General features: G+C 34.5%; 3 protein-coding genes across 12 annotated transcripts; 2 read left to right on the top strand and 1 right to left on the bottom strand.

Moving 5' to 3' along the window:
* The first annotated feature begins 1,046 nt into the window (after nt 1-1,046).
* LOC117925175 (cytochrome P450 85A1-like) lies at nt 1,047-4,221 on the top strand. Its single transcript, XM_034844094.1, has 8 exons — nt 1,047-1,246; nt 2,377-2,698; nt 2,778-3,176; nt 3,277-3,363; nt 3,462-3,540; nt 3,664-3,770; nt 3,888-4,012; nt 4,108-4,221. The coding sequence occupies exons 1-8, from the start codon at nt 1,053-1,055 to the stop codon at nt 4,193-4,195; spliced, it is 1,401 nt and encodes a 466-aa protein (XP_034699985.1). The 5' UTR covers nt 1,047-1,052; the 3' UTR covers nt 4,196-4,221.
* Nucleotides 4,222-5,373: 1,152 nt separating this feature from the next.
* On the top strand, nt 5,374-8,490 carry LOC117924541 (probable UDP-arabinopyranose mutase 2). Its single transcript, XM_034843186.1, has 4 exons — nt 5,374-5,773; nt 6,954-7,204; nt 7,299-7,467; nt 7,892-8,490. The coding sequence occupies exons 1-4, from the start codon at nt 5,450-5,452 to the stop codon at nt 8,231-8,233; spliced, it is 1,086 nt and encodes a 361-aa protein (XP_034699077.1). The 5' UTR covers nt 5,374-5,449; the 3' UTR covers nt 8,234-8,490.
* An 861-nt stretch (nt 8,491-9,351) lies between these two features.
* Nucleotides 9,352-21,466, bottom strand: LOC117925520. 10 transcript variants are annotated; one of them, XM_034844586.1, is made up of 17 exons: nt 21,203-21,440; nt 19,961-20,068; nt 19,723-19,857; nt 17,708-18,032; nt 17,473-17,621; nt 17,111-17,258; nt 16,639-16,995; nt 16,069-16,482; nt 15,340-15,708; nt 14,825-15,231; nt 14,617-14,702; nt 14,492-14,523; nt 14,305-14,380; nt 12,922-13,050; nt 11,164-11,532; nt 10,360-10,475; nt 9,352-9,737 (listed from the first exon to the last, which is right to left on the bottom strand). In XM_034844586.1, the coding sequence occupies exons 1-17, from the start codon at nt 21,302-21,304 to the stop codon at nt 9,631-9,633; spliced, it is 3,429 nt and encodes a 1,142-aa protein (XP_034700477.1). In that variant the 5' UTR covers nt 21,305-21,440; the 3' UTR covers nt 9,352-9,630. The 10 variants fall into 10 exon arrangements, 9 of the variants coding, with proteins under 9 accessions (XP_034700477.1, XP_034700437.1, XP_034700443.1 ...); XM_034844546.1 differs by having other exon boundaries at nt 14,305-14,523; XM_034844552.1 differs by having other exon boundaries at nt 14,305-14,523; nt 15,340-15,693.
* Between the last annotated feature and the right edge of the window lie 3,305 nt (nt 21,467-24,771).

Genomic DNA, 24,771 nt, shown 5'->3' with positions numbered 1-24,771 from the left:
AATTTCCGAAATCTTGGATGAAAAAGACATCCTGATTTATCCTGACCTTTTCGTTCGTGGTCAAAATTACTATCCTAAAAATTCTTTCTAAAAAATAAAATAAAAAATAAAAAGATTTATTCAGGCTTCAAAAGCAATTACAATTTATTTTTCTTTTTGATCTCTCCCTCCATTCCCACGTTGCTTCTGGGGTTTTCAGGATTCAACCTCCATGGTAAGGTACAAGAAATTATTCAAATAACCTTTATTTTTCTTTTTGATTTCCCTATTCCTACATTTCTTCCGGGTTTTCAGAATTTAGCCTGGATGTATATATAGTTTTGTTCATCAATTTGATTCATGAAGGTCACTGGCATCTTAAATTCAATTCCAATTTTATTATTATGCTTCTTTTTTCATTAATCTTCTTTTAAATTTGGGAAAATCTCATATCTAACCTGATTTTTTATTCTTAAAAAGATGGAGATGAAAGATATGCTCACACTTCATTTTTATTTTTTGTTTATAACCATCTTTAATATTTCATGTAATTTTGCATGACAATTAGTGTAATGAAATTTAGAAATATATCTTTTTTCTTGACAATTTATTTAGGAAAAAAATTCCTTTTTTTTTTTTTTCAAATTTCATTTACCATAAAAATTCAATATTATCATTGCATTTCTATTTCATTCAGGTTTTTCTATAAATAAAATTTAAAAAAAAAATCACTTTTTTTTTGGAATTATAATTATTGTGACAACTAATTATACACCTAAAATGTCATACATTTGTAGAGACACAAAATCCAAAAAGTAAAATATATATACATATATTAACTCAAAATATGGTATAAATATTATCTAATAGATTTTGTGTATATCATCATATCATATCCTAATAATTCATTTATTTGGAAGGTTATTCATATGCGAATCACGAATCATGATGATATGTTGTCACACTAGTTATGATTTGTATGGTATCAAATTACCTTAATTAAAAAAGAAAAAGAAAAAAAGAGGCTTATATAGAGAGAGTTTTGGAGAGGGAGAAACATACTGGGAGCTGCAATGGAGGTGGTGGGGATGGTGGGGTTGGTGTTGGGAGTGGGGATATGCGTGGGGTTGGCTTTGTTGATGAAATGGAATGCGATGAGATACAGGAGGAAAGGGTTGCCTCCTGGGTCAATGGGGTTGCCCTTTTTTGGTGAGACTGCAAAGTTTTTGACTCAAGGACCTACTTTCGTGAAGATGCAGAGGGCTAGGTGGGTTTCCTTTCTTCAACTTTTTGTTCCTTTTATAATTAGGCTGTTCTAAGTTTTATATGTTAAACCAATTCAAGATTTGTGAAGTAATCCTTTAGATAATGTTTGGTTTTCTAAAAAATTCGATGAAATTGTAGTTAAAAAAAATATAAAATAAAAGAAAAAGTGAAGATAAAAAAAGTTAAAATTTAATAAATTATTTTTATTTGTTACTTTAAATTCATTTTTTTATCGATATAAAAATTAAATAATTTTAAAATATATAATTTTTTAACTAGTTTTAAATATATTTGATTTTCATTAATATATATTTTTTTTATAGAAGAACTAAATATAAAAAAAATTATTTTTTTAAGTATTTTTTTTAATGCTTTTTAGGAATCAAATATAATCTTAAGAGAAAATAAATTGTAATTTCTGAAAAGCTTATAATTTGACAAATAAGAAGGTGAAAGTTGATATAGGATGTTAATAATTATTCAAGTTATGATGTGCATATGAGTGGTATTTTTAAACCTCGTTTATAAAAGATATACTAAGAATATTAGCCGTATAATATATGGACTCATTTCCATTCACATGGGTTAGGAATAGTGGCCCCCCTTTATTATCCCATGGAAATGTGTGTAATCATGGGTGATATTTTTAAAGCTCATTTGATGGGGATCATGCGTAATGAGGATTTTAAATGTTGTGATATTTCTTATATGGTCTTTTTTTTTTTTAAGGTGTGCGAATTTTGATTAAGAGTGAAAAATATGCTTGATCTTTGATCAACTTATCTATGAAATGCAACTTCTTGATAGTTTTTAATATAATCCTATATATGCCTCACTCTAATTATTCTAGTCATATTCATATGGTAATGTTATCACTCCTTATCTGTCAAATAAACACATCATTATTTTATTTTTTTTAAATTATCTTAGATTTAAGATAATTAATTAATTAATTATTATTTTAAGTTGCATCCTAATCAAAATATTTAATTACGAATTGACAAGTTCTTACCATTAAGGATAGATTTAAAATTCTTACATCTATAGAAGCAGATAGCTAGCAGTATGATTGGAGAGGAGTTGGAGGCCACAAGTAACAGATTAAAAAATTGCTGTGATGACTGACGACAGGTATGGGAATTTCTTCAAGACCCATATATTTGGGTGTCCCACGGTGATATGCATGGATCCAGGGGTGAACAGATACATCCTTCTCAATGAAGGAAAAGGGCTTGTTGCTGGGTACCCACCTTCCATGAGGAATATCATCGGGAATAAAAACATCGCTGCTGTCCATGGCGCCACCCACAAGTATATCAGAGGCTCTCTGCTATCCCTCATCGCCCCTCCTGTCATCAAAGACCACCTTCTCCAGCACGTTGATGGGCTCATGAGATCCTTCCTCCATAACTGGGATGGGAAGACTATTGACATCCAAGACAAGACCAGTGAGGTAATTACATCCATCAATTGGAATTCAAAGATCGATGACTTTTAACTTCTGAATTAATTTTTATTTATTTTTGCTTCAGATGGCACTCTTGGTATCCTATAAGCAAATGCTTGAAATTGAACCAGCTTTGTTATATGAGGCATTCAAACCAGAGTTTGATAAGCTTGTGATAGGAACACTGGCGATGCCCATCAACCTTCCTGGCACAAACTATTACTTTGGCTTCCAGGGAAGGAAGAATGTGCTCAAAATGCTGAGAAAAGTGATAGCAGAGAGAAGAGCTTCTTCAGCGACCCATAATGACATGCTTGGTGACCTCCTAAGCAAGGAAGACCCAAAACACAGTCTACTCAGCGATGAGGAGATACTTGATCAGATCATAACAATTCTGTATTCGGGTTACGAGACCGTCTCAAAAACTACCATGATGTCTATCAAATATCTCCATGATAATCCAAAAGCCCTTCAACAACTTAGAGTGAGTCACTTTTCTCGGAAGCTTTCATTTAAACTTGCTTAGGAATAGGATGCTCATGCTTACGTCTTCATTAATTTCAACTTATAATTAACTCTTTCAGGAAGAGCATTTAGCCATTCGCAAAGGAAAAAACCCAGAGGATCCAATCCGCTGGACCGAGTACAAATCCATGACCTTCACTCGAGCTGTACGAAATTTCTAATTTTGGCATGCACCAGCCCTTTTTTTCTCTTCCCAAATATTGAAAACTGATCATGTTCTATATAAACTTGATAATTGGTGCAGGTGATCCTTGAGACCTCCAGATTGGCTACGATAGTCAATGGAGTATTGAGGGAGACAACCAATGATATTGAAGTGAATGGTACTTAATATGTTTATGGAAACTTATATATACTACTTTTCCAGCCTTGATTTCTTGTGCTTTCGTGCATGCATGCATCCGTTTGCATCTATATTAATTTCATGTATATATGCTCCTCATCAGGATATGTCATTCCAAAAGGATGGAGGATATATGTTTATACAAGGGAGACCAACTATGATCCACTGCAGTATCCAGAGCCTTTCACCTTCAATCCATGGCGATGGCTGGTTAGTATATATTCACTCAATGAATCACCTAGCGTTATAAGGGAACTCCCTGAATAAAACCACAATTGCATAAAAGAATATGTGTGTTGATGAATACTGCAAATTAAATGCATGCAGGATAAGAGCCTGGAGTCTCAGAATTACTGCTTCCTGTTTGGAGCAGGAAACCGAGTTTGTCCCGGAAAGGAATTGGGAATTGTTAAGATCTCTATGTTCCTTCACCACCTTGTTACCAGATACAGGTATAGTTCACATGATTTTATATGTATGTTATATATTCCATGTACATCAACAGAGAAGCTGATTTGATCATGCTGTTGTTGATATATTAATGTAGGTGGGAAGAAGTTGGGGATGCTGAAATTGCCAAGTTCCCAAGAGTTGAAGCACCGAAGGGCCTGCATATAAAGATAACTAAGTACTAGTGTTCAGGATCATATCCAAAGAAACACAAGAAGGATTATAAGACTTGATTAGTGTGAATAAAATCAGTCCTTCGGCTCTTTGTGGGAATTATTATGGTTCTGTGTAGTATATATATATATATATATATATGTTTTTTTTTTTCGGGGGACTTCATGGTTGCTTTACTAGTTCTCTCATGTGTGTGGTTCATAGAAAACTAGGAGTCCTGGCCTGCCAGCAATGTTTAGATGAGCAAACAGAGAAATATGGGCAAAACACTAGCAAAGCATTTTCTAAGGAAAATGCCATGGTACCAATTATATATATATATATATATATGAAATTTTTGCATTTTAGATTATTCAAGCGTTTGGTTAAATCTTAATTATTGAACGAGGGTGCAGAGAAATAAGACTTAGATTTAGATAATAAAAAATTAAAAATAAATGAACGTACGAGACTCTTTTAACCTAGTGATGAATTAAGATTGGGTGGCATATTGTGGTACCACACCAAACAATGTCTTTTGAGTAACATGGAAAGCCTGGATGCTTGAGAGTTGGTAGCTAGGATACAAGGCTGAAAGAGGCAAGGGTGAATAAGAATAGAAAATGGAAAAGGAGTGCATGTGATGGGTAAAATCATAAATGTGATTCGGGTGAAGGTGGGGGAGCGGTGGTGGTGGGAGACCTTGAACATGGGAAGATAGGTGGAACTGACCAACATTTGGGTGTCCAACCATGTTCTCCTAAGAAGGAGAATCTTTGGGTTCCCCCTATTTTATACATGTAAAGCAATTCATACCGCCCAAGTCTAACACAACTAATTCTTCTATTTTACATGGAATTATTTGAACTATTGGATGATGTGAAGTTCTTGACCATAAACATAAATAGTTCCATACCCTTTTTGGTTATATAGAAAATATATTCCTTGTGACTATGTTTTTAATTTGTTTATATAAGAAAATTTTATTTTATGGGCATCACACATATGCTTATACCCTAAGAATATTCCATTTTAGTAACCCTGCCAAAAAAAAATTACTCACCGGAGGCGGAGGCCATGAAGATTGACTATTCATACTTCACAGGGAGGGTGGTGATATTATATGAACTCCAGGGAGGTCGGTCATATTTTTTGAAAAGTTGCAGGTGTGTTTTTGATATTTACACTTTGCCAGACAAGTCTATATAGGAAGGCAAGTCCCCGCTTTCGTACTAGAGCTCAAAGACTTTCTCTGATTAGCGTCTTCTGCTCGCTCAATCACTTCAATGGCGGCAGCGTCCGTGAAACCCGCACTTCTTTTGAAAGATGAGCTCGATATCGTGATACCCACGATCCGGAACCTGGATTTTCTGGAGATGTGGAGGCCCTTTTTTGAGCCATACCATCTGATCATTGTTCAAGATGGTGATCCATCGAAGACCATCAAGGTCCCGGAAGGATTCGACTACGAGCTCTACAACCGCAACGACATCAACAGGATTCTGGGTCCCAAGGCCTCTTGTATCTCCTTCAAGGACTCTGCTTGTCGCTGCTTTGGCTACATGGTCTCCAAGAAGAAGTACATCTTCACCATCGACGACGATTGCTTCGTGAGTCGTTTTTACTTATTTTTTTCCCTCTGGTTTTGGTTTTCTGTTTCTGTGGATACCCCTTTTGTTCTGGTTGCTTGAAAAACCAAAAAAAAAAGTTACTTGATTGAGCCCGTGGTTGCGTTGGGCTGAGTTGAGTTGATCTTCAGTTTTGCGCGGCGAGATCTAAAAAATGTCTCTTTGATTTCTTTTCCTGCCTTTTCTAAGCATCCAAACGGAGTTTGTTTTGGCGAATGTTGATTTTGATGTGTTATGGACGTGGGGTTCCGGGTTTTGTTGGGTTTAATATTGGGTTTTGATGGGATTTGGGTGCTTTCGCTTTTAAATTTTTTTATACGAATTGATTGGTTGTTGGTTGTTTCTCTGCTTGTTAGTGGTATTTTATCAGAAATTCCTACGGTTTGTGTGTCTGTGTATAGTGTTTAGTACTCAATTTTATGCTCCCGTGTGTTTCTTTCCAAGATCATCTTCTAAAATTGAAATTTTCCATCATTCTGAAGCATCTATGTTCTATAGTTCTGATCATGGCATTGTTCTCACCTGCATTGCTTGTCAATCCTCTTTTTGATGGGCTTTCTCTCCTTTTAGAAAACAGATCTTAAGTTTGGTGATCATACCTCTTCCTTTTCAACCTGAATTACACTAGGGATTTGGAGGTCTAGTTGTTTTTCTCTATCTTCGCTAGCAATGTCTCTCATCAGGATCCAACTCTGTAAATTGCATTAAGAACCCTCCTTTTCTACTATGTAAAGTGCATATGTGATGATGGCAGTGTCCTTTTTTTGATGAATAACTTTAGCATCTGATCTGGTTGTATCTCACAATGTAGGAATAAAATTCCATTGTATTTCCTCTTATTTTGTTTCTGGCTCTGTATCAAAAAAGCATAACAGATCTGTTCAGTGACTTGCAGTAATGAGCTGAAATTCCTGCATTCTGTAACCAGTTCCTCCATGTAGGCTAGGGAAATATTCGGTTGTCCCCTTGAATGGGCCATGGCCAACAAGCATTTACCTGTTGACAACGATCTGATCATGAATAAGATGTTTAGATTTTTGTTTTTCAATGAGTAATTGGGTCTTTCAAACAGATGTTTAGATATGTTTCATCTTGATTTATGTCTTGGCATTTAGAGTTCATGAAGTTTCACATTTTGTATTTCTTCCATGTTGATGTGCAGGTTGCCAAAGACCCATCTGGCAAAGATATCAATGCGCTTGAGCAGCACATAAAGAACCTCCTCACTCCATCAACGCCATTTTTCTTTAACACTCTTTATGATCCATACAGAGATGGTGCAGACTTTGTCCGTGGGTATCCTTTCAGTCTCCGTGAGGGTGTTCCCACTGCTGTTTCTCATGGTCTCTGGCTCAACATCCCTGATTATGATGCACCCACCCAGCTTGTCAAACCTCGTGAGCGAAACACCAGGTAAACTATGCTAGAATACAAATGAACCACCATGGAAACATGCTCATCTGACATGGATATTGATTCAATTCTTGTATTATTTGTTTACTTTAAGGTATGTAGATGCTGTTTTGACAGTTCCAAAGGGTACCTTGTTCCCCATGTGTGGTATGAATCTGGCATTCAACCGTGAACTGATTGGACCTGCAATGTACTTTGGACTCATGGGTGATGGTCAGCCAATTGGCCGTTATGATGATATGTGGGCTGGCTGGTGCATGAAGGTACTTTATCGATTCTCCTCCACCTCTTGTTTTTCATCATTTCATGCCATTCCCACCTTATGATGTGTAATTTATCTTTAGGTTTAAAAAAATCTGTTAGAAAAAAGATTCTGACCGGTGAGGTTTGATCATCACCCTAAAGTTTTCTTATGGCAATGGTAGGACATCCCATGGAAACTAAATTAGGTGAATTCTGTTGTATTTATTTCCTTTCTCATTTCAACAAACACTTGGATATCCGTCAACAAGTTGTGTGAATTCCTTGGGTTTTTCTTATGATCTGAAATTTTGTAAAGAATGGGTACACTAGCTAATGGTTCAAATGCAGATGAACAGATTAGTATATCATTAGTCTTTGGACATGCACTCAAATCTTTTCATTAAAGTATGGAAACTGAAAACATTTGTATCGATGAATTTGTAGGTGATATGTGACCACTTGGGATGGGGTGTCAAGACTGGTCTGCCCTACATATGGCACAGCAAAGCAAGCAATCCATTTGTTAACCTCAAAAAGGAGTACAGTGGCATCTACTGGCAAGAAGAGCTGATCCCATTCTTCCAAGCTGCAACACTTCCAAAGGAATGCACCACTGTTCAACAATGCTACCTTGAACTCTCCAAACAGGTCAAGGCTAAGCTTGAGAAGGTTGATCCATACTTCGCTAAGCTAGCAGATGCCATGATCACATGGATCGAAGCTTGGGATGAGCTCAACCCATCTGCTGGAGATTCTGCTAACCTGACCAACGGTTCTGCCAAGTAGAGACGCATCTTTGACCGGCAGTTACTTTCCTTCCCCATAGCTTTTCAAACCCAGTAGCTGCTTAATTGCTGTAACTTTTATTATTACTATTCGATTCTCTGGTGTTTCAAATTTTTTCTTCCACGAGCATTTTTATTTTGGCATTTGGGGATGTAATCTATTTATACTTTTGGCATTTGGGGATGTAATCTATTTATACTATCTTGTTAGAGCAATAAAGGAGATGGGATTTGAAATTTAAGGAGACAATTACTTGATTGGTGTGAGCAATGATTGAGAGAATTGTAGTGGGGGGCAAATTTTCCTGTCTTTATTTGGGTGACGATTTGGGTTTTCGAGTAGAGCAAGTTTCAAATTTTGAAATGAAGCCCACAGGCGTAAAAGGCTAAAGCAAACGAGCAAATCTCTGGTGGTCTCTGCTCTTGTACCCAGGAAGCATGTCAAAAAATCTCATGCCCCACAAGCTTACTTTCCTGTGGTGTCGGTGGGTAGAGTTCTTCCCACGTTGCATTATATTCTCCTGCTCATTTGGAGCCTGCTTTTCTGCCTCCAAAGGCTTTAAATTCCAAAGCTAGGAAATTTTAGGATATAAAATTTTCAAATTAAAAAATGCATACTTTACTAAATAAAAGCTATAGCTCACTGAAAATAAATATCAAATTCACCTAGCTCTAGTTTGGTCTCTGGGACAAGTCAACAAATCAATAACAACGTTGGGCCATGGATTCCCCACATTGTCCTTGCTGTCCGATAAATGTAGGTAAACTTCGTGGGATTGATTCCAGGGACAGCTCAACAACCCTAATGTATAATAGATCTTAAATGACATAAACATTGGTGGATCATGGTTATAACTTTTGGTACGCTTGTTTTTGTCCCAAGATTTCATAGATTTGAGAATTGGGAGTCATTTGATTGGGCGATTCTGATATCCATCGGATGGATCTCAATTCCCATACATTAGTTATACCTCACTGCCTTTTTCAGGCTATATGACCATTAGTAATCATTGAAAATACCAAAGTTTGCATCACTTGTTATGACTGGACAAAGGAATACTATTTTGGTAATTTCAACATTCGTATTACATATAAAAAAGAGATTACAGACAAGGCATCTGGGTTGAAAAAATCAATCAAATTTTATTAACAATTGTCAAGATTATTGAGTTTCATTGCACCAATATACCAGGGATGAAATATTTGGTGTATGGGTTATCCAATCGCAGAGAAAAGAGAAAGTACAGATGTACAAATGTCTAACCAACCTAAATTGCACGGATTGTCAGGGTACAGTCTATCGCTTTAAGGAATCCATATACCAGCTCACAGACAGCGTACAATGAAACCATTTAAAAAGATGACAAAACAGCTTGTTGCTTGTATGCTTGTTAATTTTCAAGATTCCTTTTGGGGATGTAGGTAAACCAGCAACTGACCTCCATCACCAGCTACAGCAAAAACATCTGATCTTGAATCATCCGTAGCAATACATGACACACCCCCTGATACCAAAGTTAAAACATAAAAGACTGAGAATCATTCGAAAGGTCAAACCTCAGCAAATTATGCACTATTATCTAACCTATGTTCCACATGCCACTGCATTGTCAAAGCATTTTTCAACCCAAAAAGACCCAGTAAAAGCTCCGCTTGTTTTTATGGAAAACAAAATCTTGGAAAAAGAGGACACTATGCCATCAGATGAGCATTATATCACAACTATGGTAATATCTGCAAGTTACTTGAATATTTGCAAAATATTACACAAATGAAATATGAACATCCTTCCCATTTTCTGGAAAGCAGTCTCCTAGATAATTTTTTTTTTTTTTTTAATCTGGAGATCAAGAGAAAGCATTCTTTATCCTAAAAATAACCTTGACAGTTCACATAACCTGAAGAATTATGTAGTAGTGCAATATACAAAACTACAAATTAAATTAGTAAAAAATACAAGGGTCAGAAAGGAGGAAGATGCATATTATTTTCCAGTTGAAAATGAAACAGATGAAGGTACATGACTAATTATGCAAAACCAGTACTTCTTAGTTTAAATCATCATCAATTTCATGCCAAGGAAGAGCAAATCAGAGAAAAGTCAAATTGTTACAGTGTGTAACATACCTTTGAAATAGTGTAAACTGCCAAGCTTAGTACCTGTAGACAATTCCCACATGTACACAAGTCCATCATGTGTACCAATGATCCCATGACCAGCTGAAGCACCAATAGCAGCTGCCCTGCACAGTGAGATGATTTAAAAACTTACTACAGCAGTCAATCAGCCTTTTAAAATAAGAAATAAGCTGTGGATTCCCGGCCAGGCTTCAGTTAAAATAAGTTTCAACACTAGTTATTCTCCATCAGAACTTCAAGTGCATGATACGTTTTAGGTTCATGCTTAATGTTCCAGAAGTATATTCCTCACACTAGTTTCCCAGAAAAGAACATTCACTAGTACTTCTTGTCTTATTAACCCATGTCCTTGTACTAAAAGGATCTAAAGTAATAAATAATAATCTATTAAGTGGGGGCCTCTTAAATGTTCCTTGGAAATTAAAACATCACTTTGCAGTTACCACAGCTTTCTGGATCAAATCCACCTTTAAGGTGAAACCATTACAAGACCAAAGTGGCACAATAATGATTTATGTTTCCAAAAATGTGGACTCACATCATTCCTGAAATCTTAAATATCATCCTATGCATGCCATGAAACAATTTTATTACAAATGCTATTAAAACATTCAGATGGGCATGCAAAAACACAATGGAACCACTTCTTTTCTATGGAACATTTAAGTGCCCCTCAATGTTTAGAACTGGGAAGCCTTCATCCCAATGCTTTAAAAAGACATAAAGCAGAAGCATTACATGAGATACAGTATATGTTGTATTTAGATACTGTTTTAAAACACTAGAAAGCACCTTGGATCTAATGCACTTCCCAGGATGACCATATTTTTCACCAGGAGAGCTAGTCTCCACCATCCAACTGGATTTGTTTGGCAATCATTCATTTGATTGTCATGCTGAGTGTCAGAGTCAGAAAGAGTTGAAACAAGAAGCCACACAGCAATGCTTTCCCCCCCTAATGGAAGAAAGGTGTAATTTTCATTGTGCTTTGAGAACCACATTTTTGTTGCAGCCATTATTTTGTTTATGTGCAAATCCACATCAGGATTGCTGGAAAGAGGAACCTCACTTTGGAAACTAAACAAGCTGATTGGAATGAACTCGAAAATTGAAATGCTTGGCATTGCGAACCTTGATATGAGGATGCGTTGGGAAATGTCCCTGAAAGAAGTAAAAACAGATGTGCATCATCAAATAACAAGAATTACAAGACAGGCTGATGCAGCTTAAATGTTGATAAACTTTGTAATAAGAGAATTTAATGAAAGTACAAAGAAACAAAAAAAAAAAAGGAATTTTTAAGAACCATAAGTGGCAATAAAAACTAAACAGTCAATCACATTAAACTCACCTGGGGAAACGTTGTAATAAGATACAAACTGATTCCACATTCCAGAAATTTTAGTGGTAGTAATTACAATGACGCACCACAACAAATTGGATGAAACAAAAATTACTAGCAAAATATAACCAAAGAACAGAAAATAAAATCCTGGAGTGCCAGACATAAAAGGCCATATTTTTACTAAATTTTTTAAAAAAAAAATTATCATGAGAAGGACTTATTGACCCTTAGAATAGTTGAATGCTGCTGGTTCATGGTTATTCTGTGTTTGTGTGTGTTCCATCTTTGTTTCCAAGGCCTATGGTCCAGGACTTCCTCACTTTAGAAGAGGAAAAAAACAATTCACTAGTCACAGTGGCTGACTTTTTATCAAGCTTATTATAAGTTCACATTTGGATCAAGTTAAATCCTTTTTAAATGACTGATCATTACAGGCATTTTCCTTCACACAATTAAGAGTATCTTGATGATTTTTCATGACCTAGTAATACGTTTCAGTTTCCACTAGAAACAAAAATTAAGACATAGAAGCCTGATCTTTATAATTTATAATACAGAGGAATCTGCAGATGATATGAATATGATAATAGAAGTTATAACATTAAGAAATTGATCTAGACAACAGAGTTCCTTAACTTTTCAATTTCAATGAATTGACAGATATCAATTAGAGCCCTATAACTTGGTAGCGGATTGGAAATTCAAAAATTTCAATTGCACATGAAGGAAAAAAAAACAAATATCACTGTTCACCATGTGATTTAAGCTCACTGGGCTACACCTATGCCTATTTTGAAATGCAGGAAACAGAAATAATTGGATCCATTAAGGTAAGACAGGGAAACTAAGAAGTACAAGAAGCTGGTTACCACCAAAAAATGTAGAGAGACAGTTCAGTTAGCAATCAAAATTCCGAACCAAAAAGAAATTATGATAATCTGATATTTGTTTCACTTCAAACCATTTCAAAACTTTATTCAGGCATTTTCCTAAGGGCAATCTCAAGTATTTTTCCAAGACTTGATATTAAGTATCAAGTGCAAATAAGTCAAAACTAGTGCAGAAAATGAGATAGAAGCTTTTTATCCAGATAACACTAATGATGTATCTTAATAAACCTGAATTATGCTAGCCAATTAATTACCATATCAGTAGCCTTTCAATGGATGGAAGAAACTAATATGCAAGCAGAGAAGGCAGCATACCATAAACTAAATTCCCCAAAACCATGATGACCAACGACCAAAGGAGCACACTTTGGAATTCTCTTCAACTCAACTATGCAAGGAGATACACAATCATTAGTTGGTATAATGAAGTCCTCTGTCTGTACACTGCATATGGTGAATAAAAAACACAAGAAACTTTATTAACAATGAGGATAGTTTGTCCCAATAGAAGATACCAACTAAAATAAGAACCATCAGGGTTAACAAACATGAACCAATATGCCACAGCTATTTATCAAGGATGGTCAACATTCAAACAAGCTTGTTTTACAGAAAAAAAGAAAAGGAGAAAGAACTTAGAAAACATTAAGCTTTAAATAAATCATATATACTTTAAATTAATTTCATGCAACTGCAAAGGTCAATGAATCATGGATGCACTGTTGAATAACTCATCTATCTCTAATTAATGAGAAGAACACAAGGACTTCGTGAATTACCAATATTCACCATTGCCATCACTAGACATTCATTTACACTTTCCTTAGAAACACTAAAGAGATTTTTTTTTTTTTTTTTTTTTTGATCAATTTAGAAACAATAAAGAGATGAAGAGCTTAAATCTCATCCACAATGAGATGGCATCTCACTGGGTCAAGATAAAAGAGGGACAGAGGCAGGAGTGATATGGAATTAAATCTTACCAAGACTGGCTGGATCTCATTGTCCTTGTTGATATCCAACTCAAGAAAACAGTATTACCAGCTCAATATTTCTGTGAAAACAAACTTTAAGGCCTTGCATGAAATTTTCTATAACTTATACCAATCATAACTAATGAAATATTAGATGTAAACAAGTTCTCAAAAAAAAGAGAAAAAAAAAGAAAAAGAAAAAAAAACAGATGTAGGTAAAGTTACCATAGTAATTTCTTACTAACCATTGAACCAATTTCACAGGTAGATATACATTCCATATTACATTGTTATGATCATCAGCAGCATTCAATGCTTTAAGATAGTCCTTTTAAAGAAAGATAAAATGGAACTCAAGACCTGCAGGATTGCAGCAAATCTCCAGTTCCATGGAAAATTAAGCCAAAATGTACAAATTTATATGGTTGGAATACTTGACTGGAGGGTTTTGACAACACCCTCAATTAATGGATTTCATATAATATGCTTTATTTATTACAAATTTAGTGATAAAAATTTCTGCAATCTGATTGTGAATCATTAAAGTACAAGTACAAGCTAAGTGGAGCCACATTTTGACAATGCAAACAGTTCAATGAAAAACAAAGAAACCTACATAATAGAGGAAAACATTCATAATGTAGACAACAGAAACAAGGGTGTGGAAGTGGCAGCAACAATTAACAGTAACTAAAACTAGACAGATAATCTTAAGAAAAATAACCTCCATGTTGAATTCATGACCCAAACATGAAGTCTCCCACTCTCTTCAACAGCAACAAGATGGTTCGGTTCACAGACTAATATACATTGAACACTGTCAACTGTTTTCAATTTTTCCACAACTGAAAGAAAACCAAGTTTTATTTGCACAATCTTTATTGCATTCTCCTCAAAGCATTCCAACTTACATGCAGAGCAGAGACAGGGGATCTTCTGTTCCCTGAGAATATGGGAAATCAGTATGTTTGTCTTTACCCCTGATTGCATTTAAATATTGGAATAACCTAAAATTAAAAGAAGAAAATGAGTCTACCGGCAATAAGGTGTTTTTATACTGTTTAGTAAAACAAGGGACTGCCCATCTGGAGTGAATTGCAAACCAAATCTGTCCAATGCAACCTGATAAAGGAAAACCCAAAGATATGTAACATACAAGAAGCAGGCCACATACTGCTTGAATACTGCTTGAACAAACAATGGACAATTTTGAATGCCCGGAAAGCATGGATATAATAACTTACCTCTCCACCACTTCTGTCCTTTAGAGTTGGCAATATAATTGGCGTGTAACCAACAAAAGTAGGGCTTTGCAACCTTGGTTCTTTAATTGTAACTTTGTAAATAAACAAGATTGTGTCCTTATCCACCAAAAGACCACATAAGACACAAATATGGATTTCATCCTCTCTTGTGTTCAATAACACTGACAAAACAGGCATGGGGTGGACATAGCATCCCACAAGCTCAGTGCTGCCCACTAGATCGTGCTTAACCTCCATCTTAATGTGGGCCTTCCCAGCTTGAACTTCCTCGGCATTAGACATGTTATTCTCACTGAAACTTGTTCCTCCTTTCTGAACAGATCTGTTTAACTTTACAAGGTTCTGTTGCTCAACAAGCTTCTTGTCAATGTAGGCTTGACAACTTTCTACTCGTGAAACAGATGGATAAAAAAAAATGGAAGGGTCATCATATTTGGATGTGCAAATAAATTCTTGATTTTGAGATGAAACAGGAGCCAAATTACAGAACACACCTTCAGGGTTAAGAGCAATTTCTTCTGTATTTAAATTGTAGTGCTGCCCTTCAAGCTTCACTTCAGGACTAAATAGAACTTTTTTACCTGGGCTGCTAGCAGAAGAACTAACTTGATGAATTTCTGCAGCAAGTAAAGGTCCTACTGTAGGATAAGCATCAAGGATGCAATCATCTCCAAAGTTTCTATATATGATACTTTCTGAGAGGAGACCATTGTATTTTCTTGTTAAAGGAGCTACATCTGAGAATTGATTACCAGCTTCAGCACCATCCATTTTACTACTGATGCTTTGCTCTGATATTTGAACAGAACTCACCATGCACTTTGTGTTAGCACCACTTGTATCTACAACTTGTAGAAACACAACTAACATTCAGATTAGTTGAAAATCAATAAGAAATAAAACTCTAACTTGATTTGAAATTTTGAATGAATAAAAGTGCTATAAATGAAGTTGAATAAGCTTGGGTTGCGCATCTCACAATCAGCAGCTCTCTAAAATTTTGGCCAATATGATAGATGAAAGTTTATACAAAGTGTGCTGTTTCTGAAGACAGGAACCAATTTACGCAAATGGCTAAGATTTTTCTCCCCTTTAGAAGGACTAGTGGAAGAATTTGGTGCTTCCTTAGTTGATTAAAATTAGGTGCTTCAGGTTGGAAATATTCTCACCATTTAAACATCAAACATTTCTTATGAAAAGAAGGTTAGGAAGTATGAAAATACCTTCAGCACAATCAAGCAAAGTCTTTTCTCTTTCCACAGAAAGAATTCCATGGTGGATGGAGTTCTCGTCCAACTTTGAAGCCACATTTGCTTTACTGCATGAGAAACCATCTTTTCTCTCACTGGTTTCAACATGACAAACAGATGACTCCTTCCACGCATCAACGTTGATAAACTGTCCCAAAGTGTCACAAGCACACGTGTCTTTATCAAAAGAAGCCTGATCAGCTCCAGCAATATCAGAAAAGAGCGGTGGTCCATTAGTTGAATCATGTCCACATTGATCATCCTCGAAACTGTCAGGAATAACAGATTTGACATGTTCAAAACTTGGGATAACTGGATCAAAATCTCTCCTAAACGTTTGCACCTTTTCCTCTATTTCCACAGGGGAATTCTCAGCAAGCACTAGAGCTGCAAATTTATAAGAAGAATATTACTGTGCAACTGGAAGAAAAAGGAAAGACCAAGATACTCAATGAATTTTGGTGTTAAGGATGCAATAGAGACTATGACACATGAGCAACAGGATAATCAGAAAAATTGCACAGGTTTACAGTGAAACCATACCAGGAGATGCAACATTCACAATGGGGCAAGCTCCATTGTTTTCGTCTAGAGATTCTGCTCTATAGAAAGAAAGTCCCAAATGGTTGTTTGTTGCCTTTTTCTTCCTTGAGGTCTCCTTGAGCAGGGGAAGTGCTTGTGGAAGCAGAACTGTCATCATTGACTTGGCTACTTCCTGACCAACTGAATCAAAATCACTTCTTTCCGAACTTCCATTTGAAGTATAAGTGCCCACTTCTCCTTCCAGGTGAGATTCAGTTACTGAACCTTCAAAAATGGTCATGTCAGCTGCAGTTAGCTCATCTTTCACATTGTCAGGACCTTCCTTATGAGCAGTAGAGGCATAAGCAGAAGTATTATCTGCATAGGACTACTGTCAATAACCAAAATAGAGGAAAAAAAGGTAGATTCAGACAAGAATTTGACACCGATCATGTGGGAATCACATTACACTGAAACATCTGATAAGCAATACCTTGCATATGATCTAAGGTGTCAGGAGCACAGTGATCCACATTATTGAAACCTTGAGAACTCTTTGGAAATACGGTTTCCACGTTGTTGTCTTCTACTGGTGTTGAGTAACCGAGCCCTTGCACCTTGATATGTTTTGACCTATCAAGCTGTGAGAAATTAAGAATGTTTCTACTGCTAAACCAATTAACTGTATATAGGACTATCATATATAATTTCACCTAAAAAAGTTCAATAAACATCAAACAAGCTTTGGAAAAGCATAACTCTGAGTGGTATCATGTGGGAGAGTAGAAACATATGAAAATTGTGAGAAATTGATGCATTCAAAAGTTTATTGGCTTTGAAGATAGATAAACTTACAGGTTTTTCCTCAGTGGAAGGGATATTAACTGCTCTAGTGGATATATAATTTTCAGAACTAACAAGCTTTCCCTCCTCTTGGAGGATGAGGGCTTCCTCTCTAAGATGATCACAAAGGCCAACAGTTTCCAAAGGCAAACCATCTTTGGCTGAAAAGGATTCAGATTTTTGCTCAACTGGATGCTTACAACTGTCATATTCATCATTAGAGCAGAAGAAGTCAAGGAATACTCACCATTACGATTCCTTTGTCTGGAACTTGAAGCGACAGAATTATCTGTAAGCTCGGAAGGTCGAAGTCTTTTGCGGGCAGACCCACTAATCGACTTCATATTTATATTTTTCTGTTTTCTACTTCTCTTCCCTGTAGTCTGTGGTTTCTCCAAATATGGTAGCAGATCAGGATATGTACATGAATCTGGAAGTCGTGTATCATTCTCTGCTCCAGATGCTCTATTACAGAAGCTGGCTGATAGCAAAGTCTGTTCTGCTGTTCCATTGACGTTTGCCACCAGTTCCCGAAGTAACCGCTGGACAAATGGATTTCTGAACCCAAAAAACTGCGTAACCACATTAAAAGAAGGAACTATATTCAGCACACAATATGCCAAATTCTAGATTGGATACTGTTCATATATCTTCATTGGATGGCAAAGAATTAACTCAGAGGAAACTACAGGAAATAAATCTTGTGTGTTAATAGACAACAAAATTAAACATCATCTAGCATAAAGATTAACTAAAAGAAGCACAATGTTCAACTTCTGCACATGGACAAAAAGTTATCATGATAATTGTTAAATAACAAATCAAATCAACAACAGAAGGATAATTTAAAAGAGCTCAGTCGCCATACAAGGTCTAAACATGGCAACAACAATAGTTGATGAATCCCTTAAAAAAAAAAACAACTTTTGAGTGTGTTCATTCATGAGAATGAAAGGTGTATTAAGATGGATGAATGGCAAAATTAAAAAGAGTAAATTAGAACATCTCCATTCATGAAAACTTAGGGGGCGCTTATAAAAATGAAAATAAAATGAATTTTTAGAAGTAAAAACTTGATTGATCTCATCTAAAAACATAAGTGTTGTATCCAATTAAATTGTTTGATAAGGGAAAATATTGCAGTTTGAACATGATTTATTTTACAAATTTGTCCTTACATGGGCAACATTCTTTTAGTAATAGTATATCAATAAATACCTAGTGGTGCCATATGGGTATAGCCCCTAAAAACTAATAGGACATAATCAGAAGATCATTGAAACATCATAAATAAATGAAACATGTAAAAATCCAAACCCCAAATAATAATAATAATAATAATAATAATAATAATAATAATAATAATAATAATTTATTTACAATTTGCTCAGGCAAGTTGAGCAAGAATACTTGACAAATTTGTGGTTTAACATCAAGTAACTCTATGAATATTTGACTTCCATTATTGTTGTCACAAAATTAAGTAAGATCATATGAAATTGCTCAAGAAAGGCACTCAAACCATAAATCACTAATCAACCTCATATACAAACAAAATCATCCCTATATATAAGCAAGTGTGTTGATATAGAAGAGTAATATGTACACGCATGATAGATAGGTAAATATATCGTTGTGCACCAAAAGCAAAAGAACTATATTAGTGCAATTAAGGGCTCATTACCCAAGTAGGGAAAATTGATTATTAATGAACAATAGTTAGAATCAGAACCATCTTTAGGAGTCTTGCAACAGCTCCCTCCCTCTTATGTAGATATTGTCTACTTTAGGCTCAATGGACAAAATGTGTATACATATTTAAGAGGAGCCCATTATATATATAGCATCAAGAACTTTTTCCCTAACCAATGTGAGATATCACAATTACTCTCTTATGCAGATACAACATCCTCATTGCATCCCATGGGATTAAGGGGCCACTAAAATAAACCCACTCAGAGTCCCACACCTAGATCAGGAATTCGCTCTAATACCATCCTATGACACCTTGAACCCAGAGCCTAAATTCACCATGGTCTTTTATCTCAAACTCTAGCAAATACACAATCAACCATCAAATTACTTTGACAATCATCATCTAGATAAAAACTTTGCGTCACAATCAAACTATCATATCTAACCTAAGTTTCCCTCCAAGTTTAACTAGATAGTTCTACATATTGACAACATGAGAAAAGTAACAACCTAATGGAACAATTATCAGGACCAATAATGCAACGGGAATGTTAACTACTTATTTACCTCCACACCATCTATCTTGCATGAAAGTCTCTTCCCATGCAATGTCTTTAAACGAGGGCAGCCTTTCTTTTGAAAGATCTCCCATGCAATATCTGGAGTTTGCCCAGAACACGAGATTCCATCAGCAGATATGATCTGCATAAAAGAGGAGATATTCATAAACTTTCTGCTCAGGTAATATTGCAACTTGAAGCTATTTAGAAGCACATATAGAAAGCATTTGTTCATGGGAACAAACCACAAATAAAGGCCCTTTGGGACCTTCATGGATTTCCATCTTATATCTGATCCCATTATGAGTCCGAAGAGCTTGGTACCCGACTGGATAAGGATAGCGGTCTTTACCCTATAAAACAACACAAATTTTACCAGTTGCTACTTTCACATTATAAAAGTCATAGGAAAAAGCATTTTGTGATTAAATATTAGCACTCTGCTTTCTATAGAAAATTGACCAAAAGTTTAAACACATCCTAGTTTTCATCTGAAAGAAAAGTTCAACTAACTACAAACAAGCTTATTAAACTTAATATATATATCAATATAAATCAATCTTCAAAAACCTAGAATTTGTTAGGAGAATTACAAATCAATTTTGACGATGTGAATCATCAATGGAGAACATTGGCATCGATCACATAGCAGAACCCAAGCATTTTTCCAATTACGTATCTCTTCAATTATTAAAGCATGCTAAATAGTTAAATTTCCCAACAATTGGAAAGAAAAAAACTTTCAAACAAAAAAACCTAAATTTCAAAACTTTCTGAATAATCATAACCGTGGACAAGAGTCAACCACTATTTTAGCGAATAGCAGCCTCTTCATGGTCAATTCCAAATCATATATCTCCCACAAAACCCTGGTCTAAATATCAAATTACATAAAAGAATTACCAATTTCGATTAGCATACATAACCTGCTACCACTTAGGCCTGCTATAAAAACACTCATTGAAGCCAAATCTCCATGCTGAACCATTTTTGTCATTATGTACTCGAGTTTCTTTCAACAGTAACACACAGTCAATCATTTTATATCGCACCCATAGTCATTCTCATCAGCACTTAAGTCCTATTTATCCATCACCAAGAGTTAATTGCCAATATTTTGAGACTTAATTACCATTTTGCTTTGACATTGTTCATAAAATCTCTGTTAAATGATTTCTTTTGTTCCTTAGCCTAACACCCTCGTATTGCCCCAAATTAACAAACCAGACTCCGAGCTACTATGCACTTATCACATCATTTTTGAATCCAAATTACACAAAACTACATTGCTCACTGGCTATGATCGATTGTATCCCTCATCAGAACACCGGTTTCACGTAGTCCTGTGTTAATTTCATAAAACCAGAGCCGATAAGGACTGATACACTGTATGGAGTTGAGACGATTTATCTAAAACAAAATTATATGTTTGAGAAAAGACAAGACGGAAAAGAGAAAGAATTGAAGGGGAACAAATGAAAGCGAACCCTAGAGCTGCTCCAGTACTTCTTGTCCCAGGGACCTTTGTGCAGAGCTCCGATTGAGGTGATTTCTAGATCGTCTGATTTCTCTTCTTTAGGTTTCGCCATTGAATGGAGAAGAACAGGAGACCTCAAGTTCGAAAGCAGCACAGACGATTCAAAAGCCAGGAGAGAGAGTGCGGGTGCGGGTGTGGGTGCGTTCTGATGGCGGGAATGAAACTCATAAAAATCTTTTGGGCTCTGTGTTTCCCTCCACAACGTGTATATATACACGCATATTGATATACGTATATACAAGTAAACCAAAAATTTGCAGCCACCACCAGTGGTGACTTTGAAATTTGATTGGATGATTGGTTCACTAGTCCGGCATTTGACTTTGAAGTTCCATCCGTCAAGTTTGAAAAGCAAATTAATTAATTTATTTTCAAAGAATCGGTCGAAGACCCATCATATGCTCAAGTTTGAGTCTCATGATTTTATGTTTAAGTTTTATTGTTTACTACTTTAATACCATCTTTATTTATATTTTGGTTTCATTGAATTTTACCCTCATTTAGTGATTCATATTTCATTGTACATTTTGACCGGTTTAAATTTAAACTTCTAAAATAAATAAAAAGAGAGATAAGTTGAAAAAATAAAATAAAATGGAATAATGAAAGCTTATAATTTTACAATAATATATATATATGTCATTTTATGATTATAATTGTAATTTTGTTTATTTGTTTCTTCCTTAATCACCTACTATATAGTGTTCTATATTGCTCGATGAATGAATGGAGAAGGGTCATATATGGAGGGTTTTCCTGACACATTATCAAGATCTTTCTTTGAGGGCGCATGCCCCATAAAGAAGTAAAATTTGGGCTGATTAGTGGGTTGCATGTGCGTCATTGCAACCCTGAATAAAACAATATCGGGTGTAGAGTGAAGCTGTGATAGGAATTGTATCAAAATCTAATCTCTGGCCAAAAATGTATTCATAAGGACGTCAAATCCCAAAGAGAATGGATTATGGTGTCCCACATTACTTAGGAAGTAAACAAAACTTTCACAACACACTATTGAGGCATTTTCTTAAGGGTGTAAGGTGGTGTTTGTATTTTTGGTTTTTTGCTAAAAACAATTTGTTTTCAAATTTTAGTTTATTTGTTTTTCTACTTTTTCATAACTTATTATAAACTTTTTACTAAATAGAAAAAACCAAAATATGTAATTTTTTCTAAATAAATAAAATAAAATAATATATTGGTTTTTTTTTTCACTTTTTAATACTTAATAGAAATAAAATACTACAAAAATAAACAACCTAATATTTAACACTATTAAGCATTAAGATTCTATTTAGAATTAAGTAAAAAAACAAACACCACCTAAGTCAAATAAAGAAGTAAAATCAAGATCGGTTAATGCATGGGTTGTGAGTATGCCACTACAACCCTAAACCCAATTGGATGGAGAATGAGATTATAGCATGTTATCACGATAATAATGTAATAAAAACTTATAAAAACAATGATAATACTCTTTCAAAAAATAAAATGGTAAAAATCTATGAAAAGAATAATAATAATATTCACATTTCAATGGGGATCATTAACAATTGATCTAGTTTTGAGTATTTAGTCAATTTTGGTTTATTTTAATCTTTTGCTAATGTTAACCAACTTTGAATTTTATATTATTTGAGCTTGAATGATTATTTTAACTTTAAAAGGGTGCTTTGGATTCTTTTAATTAAAAACATCTTTTCTTTTTTACCCATTTAGGGTTTGGTTAGCAAAATTTTATGTATAGAACTTTAAAGTCTTAGAATGACTTTTTGTAGTATTAGATGTCCTAAAGTTTATTTATGAAAATTCTACCAACCTCCCTATAAGGTAAGATTAGGTCGGATCATCCTTTTTATATTTATAACCAATTGCACGGGTCTTATTTTAGATGTACAAAACATACGTGATTACACTTTTTGCGTGATTCTTAATTTAATTTATTTGAACATTTTAATATTTACTCATAATTATCTTACTAATTCATTATTATATCACAATCTAAATCTACACCCAAAAAGGAATGAATTAGGAGTTAGTCTATTTTTTCAAATTATACAATTATGAATATAAAAGACAATTTATGTAATAATATGACACATAACAATAAATGAAACAATTTCTCACATTAAATAGTTAAGAAATAAATAAAAAAAATGCATTCTTAAGATTTTTGTAGTGGTTTGGTATAACTCCCTTCTCCTCAAGTTCTAATCAAGTAAAGATTCTACTAATAAGGTTTCTAACATAAGATTTCATGTTTTATACATGAATTATGATTCCAATGAGCCTTTTATACTAAAACTTTTAAAGTTAAATCTTGTTTGGATTATATGGTTCTAAAACACTCTTTGAAGAGATGCTTTACTCTCAAGCTTTTGATGTGTCCCACACTTTGCAATATGTCATAAGATTACAACTAAATGGAGAGCTCCTAGTTTACAAACTAGCTCAATTGAATATAAGATAAAATTAAGATTGAGGTGCACTAAAATGAAATGCAAATTTAGGAATAAAGTGCACTAAAAACTTTTCTTTAAGATTCAAATAAGATTCAATAATGATTTGAAGTTTTCTCCTATGATACATGATGTTTGGAACCTTTAAATAGGAGTTAGAAATCCAAAAAATTATCTACTAACCATTAAGTTTTTAATGCATCGACAAGTGATTGTTAGATCCCAAAAACTCGTTTAATCGAGCAATTGGTTGACTAGTCCTTTAACAAGTCGATGTTTCCATCTCAACTAGTTGACACTTTGGTCAACCACTGGCTAAATATATAACCAAAAAAATGATGCAGAAGTAACCTTTAAGGCGTTAGTTTCAATATGAACTTTTTAGTAATGAAATACATGTCAAAACATGAGTATTATCTTTGAAATAATCAATTTTATTTTTCATAAAAATTATTAGAAAAATATATGAAGGCGTTCTCTAGTTTTTGCAACTTCTGCATTTTTATCACAAAATCCCTAGAGAAACTTAGATATTTGCAAAAGAAGGATTCTGTAAACTCCTTAACATTTTAAAAACATTTTTAACTATGAATAACACTAATCACAAGTTTCATTTAGAAGGATTCTTCATCCAATTTGCAAAAGAATAAAATTGATTTAGATATTTGGAATATTTTAGATACTTAAATAAAAGTATAATACAATATGAACTTAATGAACTAACAATCTTACAAAGATATCGAAAAATTAACTTAGGATATCTCTTTGAGGTTTTTTCATTCTTCTTATTTTATTTTATTTTGATATATTTTCTTGATTGTCTTTTTGAAAATCTTCTTATCTAATCATACTTAGCATAAAGTTATTATATCTAAGCCTTACTTTTTAGTTTTTAATCATCAAAATTGAGATTAATCAAACCTTGGTATAATATATCATATTTGATCATTGGAGTTAATGTTAGCGTTTCGTTGATCAGCTTGTTGGTTATTGTATTTTTACTTCAAAAACCATGGTTTAACATTAACCTAGGTCTAGTGTGAGTTCATGAAGTTGAGAT

This window comes from Vitis riparia, chromosome 1 (assembly GCF_004353265.1).
Source record: "Vitis riparia cultivar Riparia Gloire de Montpellier isolate 1030 chromosome 1, EGFV_Vit.rip_1.0, whole genome shotgun sequence".
NCBI lineage: Eukaryota > Viridiplantae > Streptophyta > Magnoliopsida > Vitales > Vitaceae > Vitis > Vitis riparia.
The sequence above is the reverse complement of the archived record's forward strand: the minus strand, read 5'-3'. Positions and strand labels throughout refer to the sequence as shown.